General features: G+C 35.7%; 1 protein-coding gene across 1 annotated transcript in view; it reads left to right on the plus strand.

The window, feature by feature from the left end:
* Sema3d (semaphorin 3D) overlaps positions 1-20,710 on the plus strand; it is a 187,857-nt gene extending 167,147 nt beyond the window's left edge. The window contains exons 15-18 of the mRNA XM_028776078.1: positions 1,876-2,033; positions 4,541-4,605; positions 9,876-10,015; positions 16,483-20,710. Coding sequence (XP_028631911.1) covers positions 1,876-2,033; positions 4,541-4,605; positions 9,876-10,015; positions 16,483-16,908 — 789 coding nt within the window. The 3' untranslated portion in view covers positions 16,909-20,710. The remainder of the gene's footprint in view (positions 1-1,875; positions 2,034-4,540; positions 4,606-9,875; positions 10,016-16,482) is intronic.
* Positions 20,711-21,078: the final 368 nt, after the last annotated feature.

Below are 21,078 nucleotides of genomic sequence, written 5' to 3' on the forward strand. Positions count from 1 at the left end.
ATACACTAGTAATGATACATACGTAAAATATGATTTTACAGATATTATAATCCACATCTCAATTGACTAGATTTAGACTTTCCATTCCATTTCTACAAACATCCTCAAGATTTAAGAAAATCATTTGATAATATAAGTTTCAAATGAAAGCATTGCTACAATTAAGCATGGTAGACCAGTTATTAAAGGAAAGTCTAAATGGATTTCCTTCGGCATTCTGTGTCATTGACTTGCTCATTAAATAACATTTCTTCCTTGAATCCATGCTATTGTTCTTTAGATATGCAGAAAGGAATGAGCAGCATAGTCTTAATGTCCCCCCCAGAAACTCTGGGAAAATTTGAGAGAGAAAAGCATGCTAACAATGTAGAGTAATACCTGAAGCACATAAGGGAAAGGCAAAAAATAGGAAGTAATTGAGAGGAGACAGAAAGAGCAGGGGAAGGGAAATAAGAAAAGAAGCAGACAAACTAAGTCATGAACTGGTTGTAGTTAACCAGATAAATAAAAAGAGGGATAGAATGGAGGAGCAAGGATGTGAAGAATAAAATTCTACACCTGTTTCCATTAAGTGTGTATAAAATTTGACCTAAAACATATGTGTGCCCAGGGTAAAAGGAAGTTAGAAATGACTCTGGAAAACTAAGCATGAATATTTTAGCCCTACCTGTTTCCATGATGCTTAATAGCTTCAGGACAAAAAACATTATGTGTTTTAAGCAGAGAAATGTCAAGATAAAACCATCGTTTAATTATAAAGATCTGTCTGTGGAAGATGAAGTGAGTCCTCTGCAGAGGTGCTGGTTAGAGAAAGGGTTGGAGTCAGGGGAAGTAGTTTGAACTCTTGCAAACAATCTAAGCAAGCAATGATACAGGGCTTGCAAAATGGCTGCAGTTGGAAGCAAGCGGAAACAGATTAGAGTCCACAGATAGAGAGAAAATCAATGGTGATGAAAATAAGCACCTCAGAGAATCATGAAAGTACAGATAATGACTCATTGTGTTTGATGACATTAAAGTCTTAAGAGAATTTATCAGGCAATAAAGTGAAAGATAATTTTTAGAGCTGAGAACCTCTGTACTTTTTATGCTAGTGTCTATTTCTGTGAGGTTCTTCCTGTATTTACAGCTCCACTGGCGTTTACCTCACATTATTTGAAAGCATATGCTGAGCCTTACTCAGCTACTTATTCTTCCTTCTTCATGACCTCTGCTGCAGACACATAAATGGAACTGTTTGGGGGCATTCTGCAGGAATTTCAGAATCAACTCTCAAAGTGTCATTTTTGTAGTGTTTCCAAGACCCTGCAGCCTTTGCTTTGTGACATGGCATTGCCCAAGTCCACTTGGTGATGTATGCATAGAAATAACAAATATTTACTCTCCTAATAGTAACTGCTATTCTTTCAGGATTACTTCATCACTAGCAAATGAAATGGTTACTTAAAAATAGACAGTGCCCAGAGTGTCTTTTAGTCATACCTCATGTTGAGAGACGAGGCAGAGGCATGCCATCAATATTGCCTGTAGCATCTATGCTTTCTAGAACCTACTAAAGTATAACTTCTGCTACTGAGAAAGCACTTGACATTGCAATTCTATAGGCCAGCAGCTGGTTTTTGACCTTCCTCAATTACTGCCAAGTTTAGTTTTCTAGAATGTTGTCCATTTCAGATCAATATGTTCAATACAGTGTCTGGCCAGGGGTAGAAGAGCTTGACTTTTCTTGCTACTCCTCACATTTCTCCACAAGTGTTTAAGGTAGCTGGACACTTGCAAACTGATTTAAAGCTATCCTGTGATATTTGCAAAAGAGTACTTCTCAAGACTAATGTCAGTAATGCTGCTAATTTATTTCTTTTGCTCGATTTGCAGCAACAGTTGTACGTTGGTTCCTGGGATGGGTTGGTTCAGCTCTCCTTGCACAGATGCGACACTTATGGAAAAGCGTGTGCTGATTGCTGTCTTGCAAGAGACCCTTACTGTGCTTGGGATGGAAATGCTTGCTCCAGATATGCACCCACTTCTAAAAGGTCAGGGCACATCTCCTCCCCACATGATGAGTTTCTTACATGAGGGACTTTTCTTGTAATTTAAGAAAAAGACAAAGAAAACTTGGCCTGTGGGAAGAGTATTTCAATTAAAATATTCAATCATTTTATACTAAATTAAAATTGGGAAGGTAGAACAGATGTTCTGAAAGAGTAAAATGTGGATTTTTTAAAAATCTGATAAATTCTATATAGTATCTTCTATCATTGAAAGGAAACACCAGTGAATTTTATTTTAACAGTTGTCTTATACCGCAATATATATTCATTACATTTGTCTGATTTTTAACATGCCAGTTCATGCTGATAATTCCACAACTCAAGAGGCAGAAGCAAGAGAGTTGTAATGTAGCCTGAGCTACAGAGTGATATCTTGTCTACTTCCCAAATTTGTTCTTATTAACTACATTATTCTACATTTCTCCTATCAAATTTCTAAATGTGAACATATTCACATCTATTGCTTTCCAAGTCATTTATAAATACATGTTTATAGAAGTTCAGACACAACCCATTTTACATCTAGTGACTTGGTTCAATTTTATATTTACTCTAATAACTATAATTTGCCAATTTCTGTGACTAAGACAAGCTTCAATGACAAACTGTTTCCTTGACATTTGTGGCCTTTTATTTTATACACACCTGGAAATTGCCAAGAAAACTCAATTATTGCTTTATTCAATATACACAAGAAAAGTGACCCAGAGTTATAAAACATACATTTTCACACTATTCTCGATAGCAATAAAGTAATTAGAGCTAATATGAATGCCCATCACTAACACTTATGTTAGATAAATATTTTCACCTGATTATTTATTATTAGTAACATTAATTTTAAGGAGTTATTTAAAGTGTGAGTTCTAGATAAAATTATTGATGATTTTGATTATTTTCATTTTTAAGTCATCTATTTAGCTTTTTGTGTGTTTTGATGCTCAAAGTGAAGAGATAGCATTCACTTCACTACCAAATGGACATTTATTTTATTTTAAATATCTCACCAGCTTGTCAAATTCTAAACTTGAGGACTCAAAGATAAAAGGTGCTTACTTTAGTTTGCAAACATTTGGTTAAAACTGAGACACATTTTATATTCTTTCAACCCCATAAATTACACATAAGTAGGTAAATATGATTATTAACAGTTAAAAGTTACCAAAATTTTGTTAAACTTTTCTGCCCAGTAACACTCATGTTAGTGAATCTTTGGGGAACACTTTTCTAGAAGCCAAAAAACAGAGTGCTCATTACTTGGCAATAAATGTTGGCTTTGATTAATTGATCCCATTCCTGAAGAAGCCAAGATTTAAAAACATTTGTGACCTCGTGTACCTTATACCATCATAATTTTTTTCTTCTTGCATTTCCCAAGACTGTATCTCTGATCTTACAGACATGCCACTGTGATGTGCTCCCTTACCTAACATAATGTCTATTTGAGATTACAGATGTGTACAATGGATGACTCTTTTCCAAGGTTGTCATCTGGTCAGCTTTGTCCCTGGGGAGCACCCCAAGCATCTGAGAAAGTTTACTTCTGTTTCTCTGATCTCTGAAGTGACAACATGGACTGGAGAGAGTAGCAGTGGAGGAGAGTTCTTTAGGATTTAACAAAACTGTCAGAAAGAAATAAGAAATGCTGGTGTGCTGTGGCACAGTGCAGGCTAGCAGTAATAACACTATACTGTACAGTTCAAACAAACCAGAAGAAATTTTGAATATGTATATTGTAAAAAGTATATATAAAGAAATAAATGCACTTAACTCAATTTCAGCATCACACAATTATAAGTGTGTGTATATGAAAACATTATATAATAGTATGCTAAGATGTCTTTAGGTTTTATGTGTATGCTAAAGTACTTTCTGTTAAAAATAGACAAATATAATGAAAATATATTGTGATATAAGACATACATAGATTGGGAAAAATGTGGAATTTCTTTTTAAATATGAAACCAAAAAAATGTTAATTTCATATTTATTGATCGTAATAACATATATGCATATATGCCATGTTAAATGTTTTTGGCAGTACTTAATTTATTGAATGAAATCTACAATAGAGTGAATCTAGATATGATGAGGTCTCTGTATTTATATGTACTTTCCTACTCATTGGAACACTTTTTATATTATGATTTTTACATGCAAATATAAAGAAGAGTTATTTTCATGTCTTGTATATAAAATTGGGTCCTAATCATGTTCAACCTGTTCTGTTAAATAATTTGTCAAGTTAGAAAAGAGACCAGTAGTTAAAGGAAATTCTGATCATTTTAATGTAAAACAGTATTTGTCATGTTGGGACTTTTCTACCACAAGAATTTAAGTTAACGTTTGATTGATGGGAACAGTGACCTGCATTTAGGTTGCACAGTAACACAAGTACAGTTTGAATCTGCCAGTTTTAACATGAGAGACAGACTTTCTATATTCCAATTAGCCTTGAAAATCTAATTAGCTTAATCTTCTTTCCATAGACGAGCTAGACGCCAGGATGTAAAGTATGGGGACCCAATCACTCAGTGCTGGGACATAGAAGACAGTAAGTATGGGCTTGATGCACATTTCTTACCACTTAAAATAGTAAGCCCAGTCTTTCTGTTTTTTGAAAGTGGCTATACAAATCTAAACCACCATATATATGACTATCTTATTCTGTGTAATGCTTATGTTCTAGAAAAGTAACAGGATTTTATAAGCCAATTCCCTGTCTACTTACCTAAGTGAATAATCCTTTTTAAACCATGGTTTATTTCATATGTCTTTTAAATTTCTATGCCATGGCATCTTTCTTTTTCAGTGCCTTATCCATCCTTGTAAAGTTTGAAAACTGTTAGAGGCAAAACAGGATTTGGCCCCAAACATTTGAGCATCCAGAGTAAAATGCAAAGACCTCCCAGGAAGGTCTGATAAAAGCTTTGGTACTTATTAGAAAAAAAGTTTTAGATAGTCTCTACTTTATTTATATTCACTTGTTCTTGTATACATTCAAGCACTAAATGTGCATTGAGCGAATTCCATATGCCCTTAACTGATCTGAGTATACTGGTAGACAAAGAAATTCCTTTGTATCTTATGCCCTTTGGAGATGTTGTAGGGTATAATTAGTGATATAGGAAGGAGAGATTGCTAGAGGCCATATCATTTCGAAAAGAAGAGTGACAGTGAACAGAAGGCTTTGAAAATATTAGTAGAGAAGACGTGGAAATAAAATTTGGTTAGTGAGTTTGAAAATGGGGAAAAATTCAATCTAAAAACCATAGACAGCTTTGAGATTTTAATTTTTCCCTTCTTTTGTTTCCCCCCACCACCACCAGTTTTTTGTTTTTTTTTAAAGACAGGGTTCCACTGTCACGTGACATGCAGCACTATAATTTGAATAGCCATGTAAATCTTGCTGAGCTTTCCCTCAGAGACAGAGAGATCCCCCTTTTTTCCCTCCTGAGTGTTGTTATTAAGACTGTGGGTCAGTACCCCATTTTCTAATAGGGTTATTTGGTTGTCTGGAGTCTAGTTTCTTTAGTTCCTTGTATATATTGGATATTAGCCCCCTATTGGATGTAGGATTGGCAAAGATCTTTTCCCAATCTGTTGCTTGCCATTTTGTCCTATTGACAAGTGTCCTTTGACTTACAGAAACTTTGCAATTTTAGGAGGTCCCATTTGTCAATTCTTGATCTTAAAGCATTAGCCATTGGTGTTCTGTTCAGGAACTTTTCCTCTGTGCCTAGGTACTCGAGGATCTTCCCCACCTTCTCTTCTATTAGTTTCAATGTATCTGGTTTTATGTGGAGGTTCTTTATCCACTTGGACTTGAGCTTCCTACAAGGAAATAAGAATGGATCGATTTGCATTCTTCTACATGCTGACCTCCATTTGAACCAGCACTATTTGTTGAAAATGCTATCCTTTTCTATTGTACAGTTTTAGCTGCCTTGACAAAGATCAAGTGACCATAGTTGTGTCGGTTCATTTCTAGGTCTTCAATTATATTCCATTGATCTTCCTGCCTGTCTCTGTACCAATACCCTGTAGTTTTTATCACTATTGCTCTGTAGTACACTTGAGGTCAGGGATGGTGATTCCTCCAGAAGTTCTTTTATTGTTGAGAATAGTTCTTGCTATCCTGGGTTTTTTGTTATTCCAAATGAACTTTAAGATTGTTCTTTCTACCTCTATGAAGAATTAATTTGGAATTTTGATGAAGATTGCATTGTATCTGTAGTTTGGTTTTGGCAAGATAGCAATTTTTACTATATTAATCCTGCCAATCCATGAGCATGGGAGATATTTCCATCAATTGAAGAAACACAAACGGCCGAGAAGCACCTAAAGAAATGTTCAATATCCTTAGTTTTCAGGGAAATGTAAATCAAAACAACTCTGAGATTCCACCTCACAACAGTCTGAATAGCTAAGATTAAAAACTCAGGTGATAGTAGATGCTGGTGAGGATATGGAGGAAGAGGAACACTCCTCCATTGTTGGTGAGATTGCAAGATGGTGCAACGACTCTGGAAATTTGTCTGGCAGTTCCTCAGAAAATTGGACATAGTATTACCTGAGCACCCAGCTTTACCACTCTTGGGCATATACCCAGAAGATGCTCCAAAATATAACAAGTACATGTGCTCTACTATGTTCATAGCAGCCTTATTTATAATAGCCAGAAGCTGGAAAGAACCCAGATGTCCTTCAACAGAGGAATGGATACAGAAAATGTGGTACATGTACATAATGGAGTACTACTCAGCTATTAAAAACAATGATTTCATGAAATTCGTAGGTAAATGGATGGAACTTGAAAATATCATCCTGAGTGAAGTAACCCAATCACAAAAGAACACACATGGTAAACACTCACTGATAACTGGATATTAACCCAAAAGCTCACAATATCCAAGATACAACTCCTAGACCACATGAAGCTCATGAAGAAGGAAGACCAAAGTGTGGGTGTTTTGGTTCTTCTTAGGAGTAACAAAATACTCATGAGAGTAAATATGGAGACAAAGCATGGGACAGAAACTGAAGGAAGTGTCATCTGGAGGCTGTTCTACCTGGCTGTCCATCCCATATGCAGTCACCAAAGGTAGACACTGTAGTGAATGCCAGAAAGTGCATTCTGAAAGGAGCCTGATATAGCTGTCTCCTTAGGGGTCTGCCAGAGCCTAAAATATACAGAACCAGATGTCCATAGCTAACCACTGAGCTAATCATGAGGTTCCCAATGGAGGAGTGAGAGAAGGCTGAAGGAGCTGAAAGGGTTTGCGGCCCCATAGGGAGAGCAAAAATACCAACCAACCAGAGCTCCCAGGGTCTAAACCACCAACCTGGAAGAACATAGGGAGGGATCCTTGGCTCCAGCTGTATATATAGAGGAGGATGGCATTGTTGGGCATAGGTGGGAGAGGAGGTCCTTGGTCCAGTGAAGGCTGGATGCCCCAGTGTGGGGGAATTCAAGGGTGGGGAGGCAAAAGTGGGTCGGTGGATGGGGACATATTCTCATAGAAGCAAGAGGAGGTGGGATGGGATAGGGGGTTACTGGGTGGGTAGGGGAATGGGGAAAGAGGATCACGTCTTCAATGTAAATAAAACATTCCATAAACAAAAAGACTGTGGGTCGACCCTCCTCTCCTGGGGTGGAGAAAGGAAGATTCTTCCGTCACATTATAACTGACCAAGGATGACTTCAGTCTTCATAGTTAATAACTGGTGATCTAGTTGTCATCTCTTGATCAAAAAGAACGCACAGCCGTGTTTTTACCTCACAATTCACTCTTCTGCATAGAAAGTTCTGATACAGAATAGGGTGTATATCTTTTAATTTTAACATAAAAGTGACTCACTCTTACACCCATTGTTTAGTTTAGTGGTCATTGAATTCTATGAATTCAGTCCTTTACATATATAAATAAAAAGATATACCAGGGACAACTTTGTGTATTGAACTGAACATTACCTATATAGTCATGGATGCTACTTATGTATTCCTGGACTTTATATCCAGTGTCTGTTAGGTTAAAGGACAAATATAAAACAGGAAATATAGATGATATGTTAGATGATGCTAAGTGGCACAAAGCAATGAACAATGGACAGTCATCGCCTGAGGCACTCAGAGTAATTGTCTCCCCTTCACCATGTCCAGTTCCTGCTATAAACCATTGCCCAAGACCTCTGAATCTTCATCCTGCTCATTCCATTCCTGGTGAGGCCACTGGCAACTTTTTCCATTCCATAACCAATAAATGTTCTTCAGTTTCAATTTTCATACGATCTGCAACACTTTCTTCTTTGAAACACTTCATTCTTTAGACTCATGTTTACCAGTTAGGAAGTTTTGCGAGCTGGTTCTACTTTCTTGTTAGCTTGAAACTTTAGTCATCGGAAATTTACATCTGAAACCCTTGAGCCACTATTGTGCCCAAAAGAGGTAGACTTCTGCACACTTACACTACGGTGTCAACATATCTTTCTGATGGACCTCTTACCCAGCAAACTGCACCTTCTTGATATTCTCAACTTCCTCACAGTTTGGGACAACTCAAGCTATTTTCTCATTCTATGTTTATTTGCTTTTTCCCCATTAATGTAGTAATAGATGCTGTTTGACTCTAAAATTTGCAGTTAACTTTCCTTTCTGTTAGGCATGAGTATCCTCATTCCTATTCAAAAACCGCTCTTGAATGCCCAATTAGCAGCTACACTGAATGGCTGAGAAGGAATTTTTGGTTTCATGTTCTGCAGATCACCTCATATTAGTAAATATGAACTCAACTGAAGTGAAAATCAGCTAGAACCCTTAGTGGTGCCTCTCGTTTTCACATTCTATCAGGGACCTCTTGATAATCCTTCTGACTCTACCTCCAATCTCATCCCATCCTTGGACTTTACAGTGATGCAGCAGCTGCTCAGAGAGACCTTTCCTCTCATCCTATCTGATAACTTTTTTACCTTTCTCTCCAATATCTGTCTGTTAGTCAGTTTGTGTGCTTTCCTTGCGATTCCCCTAGATTCTCTAAGCCTTGGTCTTTTGCGGATGCCTGAAGTATTAAGTTGGTCCATGTAGAGTTGAATATATGAATGAATGATGGACAAGTGCATACGTGAACCAGGCTGTGCAGTCATGGTTACTTTAACTTGATTAATTTGAGCACAGATTTTATTTCCCGCATGGAACACAGCTGTTTAGTATTCTGGATGGAATGTATTTTAGGTAGAGCAGCTAAATTAATAAAGTATCTGATAAACTATTCTTTAGCGCTCATTAACTGACTCATACTAAATGTATAGTAGGGAAAGCATATCTTTAAAGCTAAGCTCCCTGCCCAGTTATTCTTCTGTATTCTTACCTCTGTGAGTGTTTTTTGCATGTAATGTAGGCATACATGTAGGCAAAACACCAATACACATAAAATTGAAATGGAAAAAATATATAAAACCTAATTACTCTCCCAAACTAACAACAGAGGGAATATGACCTTAAGGCTGGAATATGATATTGAAGGACACAAAAATTTATTTAATGAAGAGATACAACATGAAGAATTACACTTTGCAAATTGTCATTTCTTTAAAATAACTGTAATATGGCCATGAAAGATTAAAATGATGATACACATGTAGTTTAAAAATCACTCTGTTGAAGAGTATTTGATTCTCAGGTAACAGTATTACAGCATGAATTTCCTTTCTCTTTAATAATGTGTATGATTCTTCCCTGATGACATCTGTTCTGAATCAGTCTATTTTCCCATTGCTTTTAAAATAAGGTCAAGGTTAATCTACAATGTTATGTTTGCTTTCTAGGCATTAGTCATGAAACAGCTGATGAAAAGGTGATTTTCGGGATTGAATTTAATTCAACCTTTTTGGAATGTATACCTAAATCCCAACAAGCCTCTGTTGAGTGGTACATCCAGCGGTCAGGAGATGAGCATAGAGAGGAGGTAAGCTATCACCAACAAGGATGCTGTTATCAAACTGAAGTCAAGCTGTTTGCTGTGAAAGTCACACAAACCTGAGTGCCATAGAGCAGTCTTGTCACCTTTGATAAAAGGAAATGTAAGAGTTTATGCTCACTAATCACAGAGGCTGTAATTCTTTGGGGATAAAAACAGGTCCACTTAATGCAACTGTAGCATTGATACCCATGCTCAAAATAAATTCACTTAAGTTTTCTTCCAAACTTTTATTTCTAAAAACATTTCAAGTGTTATGAACATTTTATGGCGGAGATAAATTATATATGTTACAGAATGTAGTGAGAATATTTTAGGCAGTCTTAGAAAGCTTAGATTAACCTTAATTCAATATTATTAAGCAAAGACTGATTGTAAAATTGATTATTGTTATGTTTATTATTAAAGAAGGAAAAAAAGGATCCACTGAGGGGCTGGAAAGATGGTATAATGGTTACGAGAACTGACTATTCCTCCAAAGGGCCCAGATGCAGTTCTTAGCACTCACATCAGATGGCTCATAACTGGTTTTAACTCCAGTCCCAGGGGATCCTATGCCCTCTTCTGATCTCTGTGGAACAGCATATGTCCAGGTCCATGCAAATATGGATAATTAAAAAAATTAAGAATCTAATGATATTTTATCAGAGTTTACAATTCACATATTACACTAGAAACACTATGGTGAAGAAAGACTGATGCAGAACTCAGAATAGATGTTTCCCAAGATGAAAAATGATCCTGAGGCCTGCCCTATGGAGTAGAACTTACAATATCACAAGATATAAAACATATTTAAATGATAAGTCTGTGTTAATAAAAGTAACAAAACAGAGAAGAAGAAACTACTACTTTTCTCTCTGTCAACTGAAGTTTAACACATAAATGTCTAAATCTGAAAATGTCCACATGTCCATTGACTCTTCTCTATGATGTCACATATCAATAAAATTTGATCACTACCAAAAGGCAGGTAATATACACAGTCAATATTTGTTTTGAGTTTCTCTTATGTTCTAAACTTCTAATATGTATTGAATTATGTCTGATGTAGTAATGATTATCCTACTTCAAAATACAAGCTCCCAAAAAATAGTAAATGTTGGCTACTTAAGATGCATTTGGTTCAGTTACATTTTCATATACTAAATTTACATGAGTTGAAACATGTTTTATAGCTATTGAGGTGTGATTTTTTCTATTAAATATAATTACTTTATTTGTCCTCCGTAGCAAATAAAATCTGATCTTTGGAGGGAAAGGTATATTCCTCCTGTAGATCCCCATAGCTACCTTACATTCTTCGTTTTTCTGAAATATCTCCATAGCTACCTTACATACTTCGTTCTTCTGAAATATCTATGCACCATTTTAATGTACCTCACAACACTGTATCACATATCATGATGGTACCATGCTCCATGAAATTCAATGGGGCAGAAATAATGTATTTATTGAATTTTACTGAAAAGTCTGTTCCCCGCAATGTTTCAACTGGTATTTTCATCCGTCTTTGCAAATGGGCAGTTTTCCATTGTCCTGGACCCACAGAGCTGCTTCCTGAGTTGAGGAAAACAGAGCCATATTTCTGCTGCATTTGAAGCATGTTACCCTGCGGGATACCTCCTGTCCCTCTCTCATAAGGTTGCTGCTTGTAATATTTCCTCTTCTCATAAAAAGCCCCAGAGACGTCCCATGGTCTCCTGGGCTACAGATGTTGTCACCAGGTTATTCTGTGCCAGGAGGAGCCTGTTTCCTCACTGAGCCACTTCGCAGTTGGGTGCTGTTGGAGGAGGTCACGAGTCAGTTATCTGCTGACTGTCTTTAAAGGCTGGTCTTGAAACTGATGGTGATTATGGTGTAGCCAGCAAGTTAATCGGCGGTCCCTGAGCTTCTGTTGAACTTTGGGGCTAGCTTTAATGAAGAAAAGGAACAATCCTTCATGCCGTTTGTTTGCCATACTGTTTTTTCTTGATGGAGTTTAATGTTTTTAAAATATCTTCCAGTCTCTGCATTTTCCATCTGTGGGGCTCTGTTTTCCTTTTGTTCTTTCTTTGTTATGAAAGCAAATAAATGGTTTTAACCTTGCAATAACACACAAAGAGCCATGAGACCACTTAGTGCAGATAAGCATGAGTGATATTTTGGGTTTTTTCAGTTCCAGTACTCATCATTGCCCCGGGAGCATTTCCTTCTTCCCCCTGTTAGTAGTAAACACTCTGCTTTTATCTCTCTTTTGTCCACACATAATCCACAGTCAAAACAGAAGCTCTTTGAATAGCCCATGTTTTCTGATAATAAAAAGGATTCCTTTATGTTTACTTTCCTATTTAGTTAGGACAAAATCCCAAAACAAAAGAAGTTGGAGAAGTTGGTCATTATACTGTTTGTTCAAGATCCCCAGACGGGCACACACCCCTCACAGAAACAGCATACATAAGATTTAAGAAACCTTTAGCAATTTGACAAAAAAAACAAATAGATTGTGTTCAAAAAGCACAGATGAGCAAATGTCCTCGTGTTTCTTAACTGTAGGCTTTCCTTAATTTTCTGTAAAATACCTTAGGTATGCATTGTTTAGGTAGTTGCTTGCAGACTCACTTAAAACACTTTCCTCCAGTCATTCATACATTACAGAAATCAGTATTTAATATTAAAACATTATAAGTAACTATTCATTTTATATATTTTATTTCTAACAATTTTTAATTTTTCTACAAAAGTTTTATATTTGATATAAAAATCTACTTATTTATAAGTTCATAGCTTTTTAAAAACTATTCTGCTTAGAAATTTCTTCCCCAATAGGACACTAATAATGTTTTTCTAAGGTCTTTAATACTTATACCTTATATTTATGTGTTTATATTTATTCAAAGGTAAAAAAGTTATTCTAACAATTATTTAAGTATAAATTTCATTTCTTAAAGGAATGAACCAGTTACTTTAGCCCTATTTTCCTTTGCTCTTTGCCTTAAATGATTAATTATTGATTTTCCATTATATTAATAAATGTTTCATTATGTAGCATAATGCAAGTATAATTAGAAAAATGTATTCAGTATTTTATTTTAAATACAAACATATTTTTTTTTTTACAAAAGGTTTACAGACTTTCATGTTTATCATGTTGAGAGTGTTTTTTCTTCTTTAATGCCAATTTATCTCTGGTCATATTTTCTGTTGTCTGAAGAAAGTAGTATTCCTCAAGTTATAGTTTCTTCCAAGACATGAGGAATATTTTAGGCCTTCCAGTTGCTCTTGTTAGAGAATAAAGCACCCTCATCTTAACCTGCTGTCTATATCTCAATGACCCTCATCATTCTTTGCTCTTCTCGTTTTAAATGAACTGCCTTTCACTGGAGAGTTCCATTTAACAATGCCAAGTATGTAATTTTTGCTCAGATTAGGCAAGGGGATAACTGGTTCCAGTGGAAGAATGGTTTATGTTGTTAAATTTAGGGAAGGTTTTGCTTAGCACTCTAGAGTGGAGAAAATTCCATGATTTTGAATCAGTGGCCAGAAGCGATCTCTGTGAGAGAAGTGACATGTTGTATGTTGAATGTGCTGTCATTTCACTTTGGGATATGCAGTTGCCTAATGATGTATCTTATCCTAGGACCAAAGAAAAATGTTACAGAGAAGTAATGGAAATTAAGTGAATACTAACCAACTACTTAATTTCTGGGTCACATATTTTTATCTATAAATTGTAGAAATCTTCCAGATATGGGAATTTAAATTATGTTTTATTAATGATTCCACTACACTGAAGCTATACTTTTAAAATCTTGGAAAAGCAACAAAATTAATCAAATAATTTAATAGACATCAGGCAAAGTCATGTACCTCAAAATCTTTTACAACATAGCTTATAACTTTTGGCCAAAAATGAAACAACAGATAGAATTTTCCAAAGAATTAGGAAAAGATAAAGAATCAGGACCTAGAAGTGAAATATCAGGTGTTTATGAACGCCCATAGGGAGTGTACTAACATGAAAAGAAGGTAACTGGGAAAAGTCTCAGGACAAAGCTTCATCAACAGGACAAAGCTGTGCTGGGGTGGTGTCCAGTGCACATGAAGCTGGAGTCATAATTCCTTCCTGTTGAAAGATTAAAGAAAACAAGAGAAAGCACCCAGTCAGAACTCTGATTGTGCCTAAAGGCCACACTGAAAGTAACCTCAGCAACAGGAAGATACAGACCACAGAGAGGTCTATGAGGTTTAGAGACAGAATAGAACTACAGTTAGCTATGGTGTCATGCTGATGACTGCAGGACATTTTCAGTTAAGAAACTGCAGAAATAAAACCTTTCATACATCGCAGCCCAAGTGACATGGCAATTATAATGCTGTGACTACTCCACATTTTAACTTCCAAATCTACCATGTGCTATGCAGAAACTTGAATGGTGGGATAGCATTCGGGAAGATAGATGAATCATAAGAGGAAGTTGTCAGAAACCAGCATCCAAGTTTATAGAGCCAGTAGTTTGAGATCCAAGATATGTTTATACTTTGTAAATAATTACAATAAGCTTATTTATAAAGAAGTTGTGTTTTCTATGTTAAGCATGAGAATGCTATTTTAGTTCAATGGTCTCCCTTTAGAGATCTACCAATACATGCCTACTTTTATTTTAGGCAAAGCTCTTTTATGGTGGCAGTTCTCGACCTGGGTCACAAGTCCTTGGTGGTGGAGTGGGGTAGAACAACTGCTTCACAAGAATCACATATCGGATATCCTGCATATTAGATGTTTACATTACGGTTCATGACAGCAGTGAAATTACAGTTAGGAGCAATGAAAATAATTTTATGATCGGGGGTCACCACAAGAAGAACACTGTTAAAGTGGCACAGCATCAGGAAGGTTGAGAATCACCATCCTGTGGTTTGAGAATGTAAATTATTTTGAAGCTCGTTTGTATTACAGTAGTATTTTAAGATGTCATGACTTATAGATTCAACCCTCTGGGAAAAGAAAACACATGCAGGTCACCAAATAATCGAAGAAAAGGACACAAACAAGCAACGAAGCAAAATCCTGATGGCGTAGACTCAGGGCAGTGCAAGGCAGGTCTGGAGACCATTCAGCCTCATTAACCGAGGATCTGAGCTGTGACCTGCCTTTGGCCTCAAAAGGTTCCCTGCCAGCTGCACTTCTCTGGCACAGAGGGTGGTTTGCCATATACTTGTTAGTTAACTGGGCTGCTGGCCAAAGATGTTTCTTTCCCTTTTCTCATATTTCCAGAATAAGAGAGATTTTATTCCTACATTCTTTTCACATAAGAATGTGGAGTACAGTCCACCCACTGTGAATAAATTTAATTTAGCTGTCTTTATGCCTCTTCCATTTCCTTCAACTGGAAGTCTACAATTCAGGGACAGATGTGTAAGCTGGGAACTCTTCCAGGTTTCTTTGTTATTGCTGTTGTTGTTGTTGTTGTTGCTGTTGTTGTTGTTCTATTTCATGCCTAGCCATTTAACACTTAAACAAGGCCTTTGTGTTGATAAACATGCCCCTGATACATTGAATATGTCTCATTATTTATACTATCTTGGACCCAGGCAAGCTTAACATTTGAATTGTCCCTTAGTGCTACAGCTTCAGAGACTTTAGCCTCACATTTCAGGGGAGACTCCTTTTATTCATTGTCCTTTCTCACACTTGAAATCACATTACCATGTTAGGCCAAATACCCCAAGCTATGGTAAAACTTTCCACAAATAGTGAAGTCCAAAGTATTACGTGTACAACTTGATGATAATAGGGAAATTAGCTTGAAACAATTTTAGCAGTACAGGCCTGCTCAGTTCCAGCTCTGATGTCCAAATCTGTACCCATGTCTTTTTCCAATCCTCTATTGGAAGTCGTAAGTCATAAGTCATAGTTTCTCCTTCTTACAGACTACGCAGATCTTTTATTTGGTGATATGTAGAAAGTGGAACCAGTATCACTGTTCTCTCTATAACAGGTAGTACACACTCTGAGTTCTTCAATATAACAGTGATATTCTTACAGTCTCCCTTAAAACTGCCATCTTAAACCATTGCTCTCCGTTGGAAATACCTGTAAAGATCAATGATAGCTTAGCTTTTCCTTATTGTTTCTCACACTATTTTACTCTTATCTCTACACTGCAGAGAAAAGCTAAATATATTTCAAAGTTTTATTTGACTTAATAAAATTCAAATATAGAGCAAACAGGTTATAGCTTGGGGCTACCACTTTATTCTCTTCTTTCTTTCTTTCTTTCTTTCTTTCTTTCTTTCTTTCTTTTTTTCTTTTTTTAACCATCTTCAACTATGGCTGACAATGTTAGATTTGATGACAGAAAGATGAAGAGTATATCTTTTGGGTTCATCTAAGTAAAACTATGTGGTCTGTTTTCATTTGCTTGTGGCTCTGTTTCTAATTTATTACCTACATTTTTTTTTTCAACCTGCAGTTGAAACCTGATGAAAGGATCATCAAAACGGACTATGGGCTACTGATTCGAAGTCTGCAGAAGAAGGACTCTGGGATGTATTACTGCAAAGCACAGGAGCACACTTTCATCCACACCGTAGTGAAGCTGACTTTGAATGTCATTGAGAATGAACAGATGGAAAATACCCAGAGGGCAGAATACCAGGAGGGGCAGGTCAAGGATCTGTTGGCTGAGTCACGGTTGAGATACAAAGACTACATCCAAATCCTTAGCAGCCCAAACTTCAGCCTGGACCAGTACTGTGAACAGATGTGGTACAGGGAAAAGCGGAGACAGCGTAACAAGGGCAGCCCAAAGTGGAAGCACATGCAGGAAATGAAGAAGAAACGAAATCGACGACATCACAGAGACACAGATGAGCTTCAGAGATCAGTGGCTACATAGTTTTCTATTTAATTTAAAGAGGGAATTATTTACCTGCCTGCACAAATAATGTCTTCTGTTTTGTACGTCCCTTATACTAACTCATCCATGCTTCCCATGGAGTCTCACTGAGGCACAGGATGCTCTGCTGAATAAGACTGTATCGGACATCATCTGAACCAGCTTTCTGAGAACAAACCCTGCATCCGCAAAGTCAAGAATTGTCTTAAAAATAGGGGCCTTACATTTGTAAATGTTTTATAGTTTGAATTTAATGTCATGTAAGTAAGCAAGCTAGGGAAACACCAGGTTCACTGAGTAAGGTGCTTATTCCCAAGCACGTCCAGTAAACATGGACTTTCCCATGCTGTAGGCTATGTTCTTAGAAGCAGCTTAAGTGTTCCATTCTAGAACAGGTGATCTTGGAGGAACTGGAGAAAAGGCACAAATTACAACAGCTTATGTTAGTAACAGAAACTTTTTCAAGGAGCCATCAGCCCACACTTGGAGCCGGGCATGGGAATTTAGAAAGGTGTGTTCCTTCTTTCTGGCAACAGGCTACATCTAGTGTACTGCAGTAGTGCTCGGTGAGAGGGTATTAATGATGCTAACCAGGTTCCTTTTGATTGTTCATCAGAAACAGCATCACGGCCAGAACCAGATGCTCAGTGATACGCTCTAGAATCCATGCTATAGGAACTTAGTACACAATTCCTGTGCACTTTGGGAAACATGGTAAAATATCTTAATATAATAATAAGGGTGACATGAATTATACTGTGTCCTAATCTGTAGATGGGAATTGTTAGGAGATAGACAAAAGATAGCTATAAGTTCTAGCTCTGAGAAAAACTTATATTGCCATAAAAATACGAGAAAGCCACAAGGTAGATAGAATGTAATGGGATTTTTTCTACTGGAGTATAAATATCTGCCAACTTGTCAGTTAAAAATAATTTAGATTTTAGCAGTTTTTAGCAAAAGCTCAAGTGAAAGTAAAATTTGTAAAAAAAGGAATTATGGGATGGCAATATTTTATTTATAACCAATGTATTTCTGTGTTCTCTTTTTTCTAAGTATTTATCATATTCTGTATATTGTTTGCATTTACACCTTTATTTGATTATATTTCAGTAAATAGGAGAAAGCAATATGTAATACAAAGAGATAATTGAGTAGATGACCAAGGTGGCGAGCGGGGCTGTATATTTGTTGCATGGATGGATAAGGGCAAAATTTTGATGACGGGAAGGGTTAAATGAACTCTTCGACACCTTCTCTTTACATACACTTTCAAGGAGCATTGTTTTTAGCAATTTCACAAGTCTTACACATGTAAAGAAAATTACTCACATCATTAGCATAAAAATCATCTGTGGTTTGTTACCATGTGTCAAATTCAACTTTCTCTCTGAACAGCGTTTTCCTGTCAGTCTCTCCAGAACTCACCTTTCCTTCCTATACCACAAAGCCTTTAGCCTTCCTCTGTTTTGCCTTTTCACGCCCTTTATAGTGTGAAATGAACAATTAGTCACTTCCTCACGAAGAATGCAGCTTTTTAGAAAACCAACAGACCTTGCTTGTTTCTCATGCATTCTACATGTTTTGAAAGATTGTGTGAGAAGCCTGTGTGATTGAAGATCAGTATTACAGAGTCAAACAGTCTCTCTGTTCAAAGTAGCATCAGTATTTTACATTCATTTAATTTGCATTGGGCACCTATCTCAAGGGCATAACACTGATATGCAAGAGTCTAGTATAATAATGAATATTTGTAGAAACTTCACTCTAACACAAGGCAAAAATGAAGGAACAGTTTTAATATGTAAATCAGAATGAATTGCATCTCCAGCAGAAATGCATACAAATTCTTGTGTCATGGTTAGACTACTAATCATCAATCATACAAGGGTGTTTATCTATTGGCTTAGTGAGTCCTACAGAATCACAGCCAACTCAAGACAGTGGAGGCATGCTTTATTTAAAAATATACTTTCAGATAGTTATATATCAGAGAGTAATACTCAAATATCAATAGTATTGAAAAATTGTACAAGCTTCTATTATTTGTGTTGACTTCTGAAAATTAATTTTATATAGGTAATAATATCCAAACTATTTTCAAATTACTTATATAATTAGAAATGTAATTTTTATCAAAATTCTGTAAATCTATTTTATATCTTAGGTTTAAAATTTTGGCTGCTTTGGACATAAAACTATTAATGATGGTTAAATATATTATAAAAAGCTATTAGGAAAATAAGGTTACAAAATACAGGTGGAGGCTAAGGTTTATGTGTATTTTTAAACACAGACTATAAATAAACCATACTCATTCTTACTTGTTCAAAAGATGTAGAAGAGTGTGAGAAAGCTCAAGTGACCAATGGAGTGTATACTTCTTTACCACTGACAACGAACAACTCTGTATTGAAATAATGAAAAAGCAGAATATTGCTCAAAGTTTCGAATATTAAAGGCACCAGATCTTCCAGAAGCTACTCTGAACTATCTAGTTTTTCATTTTTTATATATATTTTTTATTTTTATATATTCATTTTTTATGTATTTTTTTCTGACTTCAGTACATGGCTTTAGCCTCTTTGAATATTTTCCCTGCATTTTTATTCAGTCCTTTGTGCTGCTAAATAGAAGAATGCCTGAAGGAGTTCATTTACATTTAATTTATTGGAAATTTTAAGAGTTTGTTTAGAAATGATAATCTAAATAATCAATTTATGTAAAATCCTTTGTTTTTCTTTCCCAAGAGAGCTCAAAACTGTGTATTCACATGATGGAGTAAACATTTGAGAAGAAACAGCCAAATTACTTAACAAAATGCAAAATAGTCATAGAAAAAGAATGAGCACATTGTAGAAGCCACAGCAGCACTCCGGGAATCATTCACAATCCCAGAATCTTTTGTTTAAAGTAAGACTTACTTATAACATGCCTACAATATTATGATCATACTTTTGGACTCTCCCTTTGTGCTATACTTTGATTCTTTGGATATATTAATTATTGCAAGCAGTTCCTACTGAACTGGTAATCTTACCTAGAGGCTAACAAGAGTGTTTACTTTGTTGGACTGACATAACCAAGAATGAGTTTCCAAGACAACTTGTGTCATTTTATTCATGTGAAAAAATAAAATTAAATAAGACCACTCAGTAAACATTGATTTTTCTTAACCATATATCTAAGATATATCATACACATTCTACTGAGACAGATCAAAGGGAACTTGGGGACCCCTTCTCTTCAGAACACCACCTTGTAGCAGTCAGTGTGTTTCAACTGACAAGTCATTTTGAGGGATGGGCAATTTTTTAAATATAGAAATACATAATTTCTCATACTAGATGATCACAATAGTGTAATTTACAGTATGTGGGGTTAAAAATACATAAGAGTTAAAATTTCCAGATTTGGCAAATTGAAAATCCATGTACAGAAGAGTGCTCAGGCTTTGTAACTCCTGCTTAAATATTTAGTAACATAAGATATTTATGAAAATTTGAAACATAACTTTTTGGGAAAGAAAAATAAAACCTGTCAGAAGCCACAGAAGAGCTTCACTTCTAGCATTGTCAGTGGTTATCAATGAATTTGAATAATTTTCCTTTTAAACTGTAGTCTTGTAGTATAATTAAAATTTTTAAATGTATATTTTGTTTGTATCATAATAAAACACAAGCATCAGTGTTGTATTATTATAAACAGTATTGGTATGTGTAAGAATTTTTTTTAACTCCCAATATGGCAAGCAGATTTTATATACTAAATTGAATTAAATAAAATTAAGATATTCCTGAAAGTTTTCAATAGATATTTTTTTACTGTTAGTATATAATAATCTTATTCATGAAACAACAACATAAAGCATCTCTCTTATTTTATAAAACTGTTTAAGATTTATTGTGATGTAACTTAGATTTACTTCCCGAGAGGCATAAAATTATCACAAATAACTGCTATTTTATAAGTCAAACTTTTTAATATTCATCTATGCACTAATGTGGATTTATGTTAGTATAATTTAGTAAAGAAGTTAAGGTGAGGCTTTATTTTGTTTTTCCAACGTGGCATACAGAAATTATATTTTATTTTTTCATGTAGAGGATAGTATGACATTCCCACAATAGTGTAGAAATAAACTGAGGAATTATAATTTTTTATGATGAT

The sequence above is a fragment of the Grammomys surdaster genome, unplaced genomic scaffold (assembly GCF_004785775.1).
Source record: "Grammomys surdaster isolate TR1022 unplaced genomic scaffold, NIH_TR_1.0 264, whole genome shotgun sequence".
Lineage (NCBI taxonomy): Eukaryota > Metazoa > Chordata > Mammalia > Rodentia > Muridae > Grammomys > Grammomys surdaster.